Source organism: Trachymyrmex septentrionalis, unplaced genomic scaffold (genome assembly GCF_001594115.1).
Source record: "Trachymyrmex septentrionalis isolate Tsep2-gDNA-1 unplaced genomic scaffold, Tsep1.0 scaffold22, whole genome shotgun sequence".
Taxonomy (NCBI): domain Eukaryota; kingdom Metazoa; phylum Arthropoda; class Insecta; order Hymenoptera; family Formicidae; genus Trachymyrmex; species Trachymyrmex septentrionalis.
Window position 1 is genome coordinate 1895372 of NW_017305375.1, and position 9666 is coordinate 1905037.

General features: G+C 28.0%; 1 protein-coding gene across 1 annotated transcript in view; it reads right to left on the reverse strand.

Moving 5' to 3' along the window:
- LOC108748222 (odorant receptor 9a-like) overlaps positions 1-918 on the reverse strand; it is a 1882-nt gene extending 964 nt beyond the window's left edge. The window contains exon 1 of the mRNA XM_018486255.1: positions 261-918. Within this exon, the coding sequence (XP_018341757.1) occupies positions 261-918 (658 nt within the window). The remainder of the gene's footprint in view (positions 1-260) is intronic.
- Positions 919-9666: the final 8748 nt, after the last annotated feature.

Sequence of the window (9666 nt, forward strand, 5' to 3'; positions counted from 1 at the left end):
ACATAGAACTGAAGACGCTTTTTTTGCAATAAAATTTTTTTTTATTTAAACAATGTTTACAACACAACGATTTTTAAAAAAAACTGACTTTGTAATTTTATTGTACAAAAAAAATATGTAAGTTATATATATATATATATTGTACATTTTGATTTTTTGAGGCAATAATTAAAAATATACATATATTTATATTTCTTTTGGATATCATAAACTTTCCTATACATAAAGAAATCCCGAAAATATATAATTCATAGATTTACCTGTTATGCATATTAAAATAGCGCTGGTGAAAATCTGAGTTAAAATAATTATACTGTAAGAATCTTCGACAGTTTCCGTGAGTTTTAACAACTTTCGATGTCTTACGACGAATTCTTCAATGATGCTGCCTCCTTTACGTTTATACTTGTGATCGATTTGATGAAAATCGCTCATCAGAAGTTTGAGCTGTCCACACAGATGCATTGTGATACCGACAAAAATTCCCTCTGTACAGCAGTTTCCAGCATATGTTACAAACAACTGAATCACCTGGTAGAATGTAATGAGGATATACTGGAGATTGGAGACGGACTCGAAGAGACAGGTCATCGGAAGGACAAACGTCCTTCCGTTGGCTGTAGCATTTATCAAGGGTAAAAGTCGCAACAGATAAAATGTAAGGGAGACGAAGCCACAGTAAAACAGAGACAGCGAAATTATTCTCGCTGTGCGTGCATACTGGATCATGATTTCGCGCGACCTCGCATCCTTGATGTTACACCAGTCCTGAATAGCAGAGCATAGATTGATCGAAAGTGTAGATCGTTGTATTTGCAGCATAGTAAGTTTAATAATTCCCAGCATTGCGCTTGAGGCCACCACGTACGTGTCAATCGGATCCTCAGAGGAGTTTTCGCAAGCGAGGTAGACATCCATCAACAATGTTGTCATCAGCAAAATCTAAAATAGTAATATACAGGGTGTTTCAGAAATAATTGGCCAAACTTTAAGAGCATATTCCACTCATTATAAGAATGAAAAAAAGTCATATAAACATGGGTTTTTTGTAAACGCTTATAAACATTTCTTATTTAATGGGTAAATATGTAGTTTAGAGGAGCCTCCCCCCAATAACCTTAACATATATTGTCATGGTCATGACTCTGAGTGACCTTGAGAAAGTTTTGATCGTCGGACGTTACTCGTTAAAAAGTTACAAAATATAGATATAAGTATAAAACAAAATATAGATATAAGTATAAAATAAAAAAAAATTTATAACTTAAAAAGAAAGCGTTTCCGAATTTATATTTATATGACTTTTTTTCATATTTATGAGTGAAATATGCTTTTAAAGTTTGGCCAACTATTTTTGAAACACCTTGTATAGATTATTGCGGCAAATGTTTTGCAACTTTTTATTTGTGATAATTACAAAAAAAATTTATTTTTCATAAGTACATTTTTATATTTATATAAAACGTACTTGTGCTTGCGACTCATATTTTATATAAAATGTAAATATTTTTGTATATTTTGTAGCAATAATAAAGATAAATAATACTCCCAAAAATGTATTTAAGATGTATAGTTATATCAAATAGGTAAGCTTGTATTATTCTACTCAATACAAGCAATGTATCTCTTTAGGTATATTTTTTACTTTAAAAATTATCAAAAGCAATATAAAAAATATGTACTTAATTTTTAAAAATATTTTATTACGAACTTTAAGGAATAATTAATTTTAATACAAAAGAATCAACATTTGTTAAAGAATTTAATTTTTGGTAAGGAACCTATGTTTTGACACATTTTTAAGGAGCAATTCATTCGGTCGCGTTTAATATCTAACAATACTAATTCACGTTCTTTGATTTTGTTTTTTTTGTAAGAAAGAAAAGGATCAAAAGTTTGAACTTAAGTTTTCAGATATCACACATTATATTGTGCGATTGTTGTGTATCTCACAGCTAGTCCGAATGAGGACGTGCTTCTCAAAAGTGTAACGGAGAATATAAGTTCCTTAACAAAAGTTGCTTTTTTTATAAAGATCTATCATTCTCTAAAGTATTGCCTGAAATACTTTATATATATAATATAAATGTATATAACATATATACATTTATAATATATGTATACATATGCGCACTCACACATATATATGTATGTGTATGTATGTATATATGTATGTATGTATATATATATATATATATATCATATATATTTACATAATATTTATATGATATATTTAAAAATAAAAATATATTCTCTTACCTCGCTTACAATCACAAACAAATAACGTATTTTTGAACAAAAGATATTATCATCAATTGGCCACACTCCTACAAGCCATGCCAAAATTTTGTAACTTGATAATGCGTAAATAGCATCCTTGTTCCAGTACACCATTTTCGAAGCGCATTACGAAGTGATTTCAAGATGATCGCACAAGTGTACATCTTTAATAGCGTTTGGCAGAGTATTATACAATGCATGCTATCTTTATTAATTGATTCGCCATGCTGACAACACTAGGACACTCGCGCATCTATTCTTTGTCTATCATAGTCCTCTCTTACTGTACAACTATTGATTGGGAGAATATAGCAACTTTGAATTTTTTTCTTTACTCACGCGCGTTAGATGTAACATATATGCATATTTATACAAGTAGATCCCATAAAGAGGAGAGTTTGTTGGCGACGGCAAATTGGTTGATCATTATATTATTGCAATACAATCCTCCGATGTCTCTTGAATTGCCTAGCGTATACAAATAATATCGATAAGCAGAATTTGCAGTCTATGCAATTTATTCATTTTTCAAGAAATATAGTATGTTATTCGATACCATTTGAAGTAATGCATACCTACAGGTAAAGAAAGGTTACCATAGAAGTTTGGCATATAATAGGAAGCCCAAGTAATAAATGTATTTTAACTTCCAAACATTTGCCATTTTGAATTGTATTGATATTAAGGTGACAACTTAATATCATACTTTATATTTCTCTTTGTGGATAAGAATTATATGTGTATCCATTCTGTACTTTAGGGGAAACTGGAGCTAATAGACTTTAGAGGTAGATAAACTAACCGAATCTACGTTAAAAACACTGGAGACACACGTAAACGTATCTGAACATGCAATAGAAGCTGCTGCTCAATCACTCGAGTTATCTGTGACGCGAATTATATATCGTTTGAAAGTCGTGACACATTTTCGAAAAATCATACACGTAAGTTCATATACTTTTATTCTTGTTTCACAATTATATGTAATTTAGTACTTCTTAATAATAGTCTGAGGTATTGATTAATACTTACTTATTCACTTAAATTCTTTTTAAATCATTCTATTATCTAATTATTTTACAAAATAATGTAAACAAATAAGAGAATTTTATTATAAAACATTTATATCAAACATTTTTTAATGTCTTAAGCAGTTTCTTAAATATGAAATTTCACTCAAAAAGTGTGAAAATTGTCACTTTTTCAAAGTGAAATATTTTCTTTGTTCTTCAAAAATGGCGTAATTTTCACTCTCTTAGAGTGAAATTTCACTTCAAGAGAGAAAGAGAAGAAAAGAGAGAGAAGAGAGAAGAGAAAAAAGAGAAGAGAAATTTAGAGAGTAGATTACCTTAAAAAATCTTTTTAAAAAAAGAAAAAATATGCGCCAAATGCATAAAAAATATATTGAATACATTCTTCTTAATTAAAAAACAGATATAAAATAAATGTAATTAGCCAAATATCTCATTACATAAGATAGACTAAAAGTGACTAAAATTGTTAATATATTAATATAAAATTGTCAATAGATTATAGTGAAGAAAAAACATGGCGTGCCCGTGTAGCAATAATTGTACTTCTGTGAATATATTTATTTCAATACAGTATTTACATTATTAATTAAAATATATAGTGACATAGTTTGTGGAACATGAAAATATGCTTACAAATAATAGACGTAGTATAAATTATAGAGAAATAATATGTACTCTAATACTGATAATATTTAAATATTCGAAAAAATTTGAAAAGCTGAAAGAATCTCTTTTCGAAACACGATCTCCAGATCTTGGTATCGGCTACACCAATTTTATTCGGACTGGTCGCAATCGAAAGATACCGATAACATTACATAATAAAAATGTTTTTATATTTTTAATTGCGGTTTTAGTTTCTGAATGATAATTTTAATTTGAAGTTTGTTGACGTCAAAACTTCAAATAAAGTTAGCGTCGCAAATTTGACACGAACATATACATTATACGCAATAACATTCACACATCAAGCGGTCAAGCGATCTGTCAAACGACCCGTTTAATTATATTTTTATACACTTGACGTCACGACGCTGCCGCGTCGCTTGAAACATAAATTAATTAAAAGTTTTATAATTTCTTTAAAAAATTAATTACTCTTAAAATTTTTCAAAATTTTAAATTAATTGTAAAAATTGTTATATATTATTCTTTAACTATCATTTAAGCAGCATTTTACTGTCTCAGATTTTTGTGTAAGTTATACAGCATAAAGAAAAAGTGTGTACTTTTTGGCGGTCTGACTCTATATAGTGTTTCAATACTTTACATACACACATCTACATTTTTCCAAAAATTATGATTGAAAACTATGAGAATCAGTATTCTACGTCCATTTTCAACATTTTCTATACTTACAATTATTATTATAATATAATAATAATAATATATATAACAAATGTGTCCAAGTCTTTATGCTGAACAAAAATTAATACTTACATATTACATAAACTTATAGTGTTTTGTAATTATTAATTGTTTATTTATTTAAACAATTTCTTATCTAATAATTTTATGTATTAATAGTTTACAGATAATAATAATGAGTTGATAGTGACATTTCTTTGTCATAAATGTTAAAAATTATAATCAAAATATGAATATGGTTAAAGAAATTATATATTGCAATATATTAAAATATAAATATATTCTGTTTTATTTAACTACACCTTATTATCTACATGCCATATGATATAAACAAATAATATCATATAATAATTGAATTATTCTACTGCCATTTGTATAAACGATATGTATGACAATGCAGTCTTCAAAATATCTATAATAGTGCTTCGAGTTACATAAAAAAATTTTCCAGCAGTAAGTTGAAGAGGAATCTTTGTCCTCATCATAATAAATATAAAATCCTTCACTACAGAGGGCGGCAGTTTGTGCCACGTTGTACTATATATTGCCAAAACGATCGATTCACTTTGTTTTCGTAAAGTTTCACCGGCGTGTGTAAACAAGAAGGACTGCACAATATAGAACTGGACAAAGACTATGCTTTTTGTTACATTAGTATAATCGTGATTCTTAATGGACATAATCACACGCGTTCCTGAAAAGGATATTTTCTTGTTTTTTTTTTTCTGAATGTTTCATTTCTTGCACTTAGATACAATTGATACTTTATTTTGGTATTACACATTTTTATTACAATTCTTTCTCAACAGCATTTATTCGTTGTGTCAAGCAATTTATTAAAAATATATGATGACTTTTACAAGTTTCAACATTATTAATCAAATTTCTGTAAATCTATTTTCATAAGATTTAATAACGTACTTTAGTAAAGTAAAAACGATAAAAAATTTTATTAGAAAGAAAATAAATAAGTAATTGCAACATATAAATACCTGAAACCGCAATGAAAATAGTAGTTATTGATAAACGAAATAAAATATTGAGATTAAAGGTGTCTTCAATATTTCTGGCCAGTACTATCAGTTTGTAATGTCTTCTGATCCAAGATCTCAACATGCTACGATAATGATTTCTCTCGTTGATACTTTTACTAATGAGTTCAATAAAGCGAATTTTCAGGAGTTTTAGTTGACCACAAAGGTGCATAGTAATAGCAAAGAAGAAGCAATCGCTTGAACATAAGGCCGTATACATTATGATGGCCTGCAATATTTGCATGAGAAAAAGTGCTTTGTATGTAGAATATGAAACCCCTCGAAATAGGCATGTTGACGGAATAACGAAATTCCATAAAGCTTCTGTGTTATTGCCAATAATTACGATCTATTAAAATATCTCAAGATGTGTTATACAATTTTACATTTATAAAAGACAAACGACAAATGTATATTAAACGTATAATAAACACGTAACAAATTAAAAAATGCGAAATTTGTAATAAATGTTTATATTAATAATAATACTTTTTCAAAATTTTATTCTTTATTAATTAATTTAACTTTTTAATATTTTATTTATGATAATTATAATATTTTCTACTAATTCAGATAAATTTATATAAATTTTTTTATTACAATTATTATATTATGTAATATGGTGACAATACGATATAAAATAATTAAAATAACTATCTATATCACAAATAAAACGTCACCTGTTGTCTATTTCCAAAAAAAGCAGTGGGGAAATATACGAAAGTGGCTATAAATCCAATCATTAATTGAGACACAGTGATTATTCGACCTATTCGCGCATATCCCATCATTATTAAATAAGACTGCTTCTCTGTTGACGAGGACGACCAATCGTCAATCGCAGATGTCACGTTGAAAGCAATTTTTTTTATGTAAATGCGCGCAAAAATGACATTTATCCACGAGTGTAAACTCGCCTCCATTACAAGACAAACTTCCAGAGCGTCTTTGACGTCACCGCAGTTTATGAAAAGTTCTATCAGCAAGCAGATCACTGAGAGAAACTATATGATAGCAATGGTTCAACCATTTTATAGAACATGAATTAAATTGTACATAATAAATAAAAATAAATATGTTAAACAAGGACTCTCTCTCTCTCTCTCTCTCTCTCTCTCTCTCTCTCTCTCTCTAAAATAATAAAAATAAAATTAATCTGGGCTAATGAAAGTCAGCGCGAGAGAAAGTGCGCAATAAAATTTTAACAAATAAATTTGTTACTTTATTTAATGTGTTGATGTTTTGTTTATTTAAAATCTTGAGAAATCTTGAACATTCCAATTCTCTTTAGAATTTTCATCAGCAATATTTTTAATCCATATTAGATTTCGCGAACGGTCAAGATAGAGAGACTCACAGATTGCTAAAACTGTAATGTAATTTACATGATCGCCAAATCTTATCATGAAACTTAGAATAATATTAATATTCACAAATAATCACTTTTTAATAAATTTTATGTGGAATTGATTGAGCTCCGTCTAAACCATCCGGAGTGACGAATAGGTTTGAGTAACTCTACCTTGACCGTTCGCAAAATCTAATATAGATTATGAATATTGCTGATAAAGATTCCAAACAGAATCGGATTCAAGATTTATCAAGATTTTAAATAAAGAAGACATCAACACATTAAATGAAGTAACAAATTTATTTGTTAAAATTTTATTACGCACCTTCTTTCGCGCTGACTCTCATTAGCTTAGCCCAGATTAATTTTGTTTTTGTTATTTTAGAGAGAGAGAGAGAGAGAGAGAGAGAGAGAGAGAGAGAGAGTCCTTGTTTAACATATTTATTTTTGTTATTGTACATAATTGTTGATAATAGAAATAAATTTAATTTGGATATCAAATTTAGATATCAAATAGATTAAAGGTTTTATGATTTTTTTTAAAACATTAATTACATCTGAAATTCATCAAAATTAGAATTATCAATTAAAAGATTGTTATTAATAAATTATAATTACTTTATAGTGACTTTAAGTAAAAAATTTGTATGCATTATAGACAATATAAACATTTGCATTTATTGCTACATCCTACACTTACAAAAGGAAATTATTTTTATATAATGTCTTACTTTACCTGCTCAATGAATATGATAATCCAACGAAATGTACATATCATATCGTCCTGATGCAAAGGCCATACACCAACTATCCACATTATCATTCTTATCATCGAAAAGCCATAGTCCATGCCACTGTTCCAATTTGTCTTCATGTCCAACGATGTGCTAGTTTCAATTGCAAGAAAATTGTGGCGATGTAATACATAAAATGTTGTTCAATTTATGCAATGTATAGCTCCGAAAGAAATTACTATAGTCAAACGTATTACTTGTTCATCGATCGGTTCTTATGGTTATAAGATAAGTATGATACTATAATTTTTTTGTGATCATACGTTTATGTAAATTCATTTCTGTAAAAATTCTGTAAAAATTCACGTTTTTCCATAATATGCACTATATCTATGATATATAAAAAAATTTTGTTATTCTGATATTTTTGAATGAGTCCCGATTTTAACAATAACATTTCGCCTTGAACTTACAGCGTTTGTTTGACATAATGATCAATAACTAATGTACGACAAGTAAAGATGGTAAGAAAAAAATTTCAATTTTTTTAAGTTACATTTTTAATTACGTATTCTTTTTTTATCTTTTATGTGTGATCAATATATGATATTACTTTTTGAAATTTGTATTATCAGGTTAAATAAATGATATCTATAATAACGATACAATCATAGTTAAAATCTTAAATAGAAAACTTTTCCTTTTTTTTTTAAGCTAAATTTTTCTGCTTAATAAAAATGCTTATGTGTGATGGTAATACTTTCATTTATCCAATAACATTAATTATTTTATTGATGTAATTATTCTTGGTAATAACAATTATATAATAAGAATAAATATACTTTATTTAATATGTTTATTTATTTATCATACATATATTACATTTTAAAGAGATGTTTATATATAATAGAAGTAAATTAAGCAGTAAAAGAAAAAAACTTAAATTTTGTCGATATTTTTCGATGTTTGCAAATTATTACAATAATAACAATACATGTAATAAATTTGTCTAAGTTTTTATGCAGAAAAGTTTAAGAACTAAAAATAAAATTCAAATATGATTAGAGAAACTGCAATATACTGAAATATATATAAATATATTCTATTTCATATATTTACACCATTATCTATATGCAATACAATATAATAAACAAATAATTTTATATAATAACTGGACTATTCTTCCATTGTTACTCGTAAAAACGATATGTAAGTCAAGGCAGTTTTTAGAATATCTGTCGTAGTCCTTCGAGTAACATAAAAAAACTTTCCAGCAGTAAGTTGAAGAGGGATCTTCGTCCTCATCATAATAAGTATAAAATCCTTTATTATAGAGGGCGGCATGTCATGCCACGTTGTGTTATATATAGCCGAAAAAATCGATTCGCTTTGTTTCCGTAAAGTTTCACCGGCATGCGTAAACAAAAATGATTGTACGATAAACAACTGGGCGGATAACATACTCTTTAATACATTAGTATAATCGTGATTTTTAATAGACATAATTATACGCATTCCTGAAAAGAACATTTTTCTGTTTTTTCTGAATGCCTAATTTTCTGTATTTACAAGAGAATCTCCCAAAATGTCAAATTCTGATTTTAATATATATATATGTAATGAAACTTTGTATACATATAAATCATCGCCAGTAATATTGATTTTTGGAAGTTAGGGAGCTGAAGGAGAATGGTGGGAGATAATAGAAAGGATGTTAGGAAAGGAACGTACATGAGAGAATGAAAGAGGGGATGAAAATGAGAGTGTAAAAGAGAGGAGGAAGAAAGGGAGAGAGGGAGAAAGAGAGGGAGAGCGGGCGAGTGAGAGAGAGAGAGAGAGAGAGAGAGAGAGAGAGAGAGAGAGAC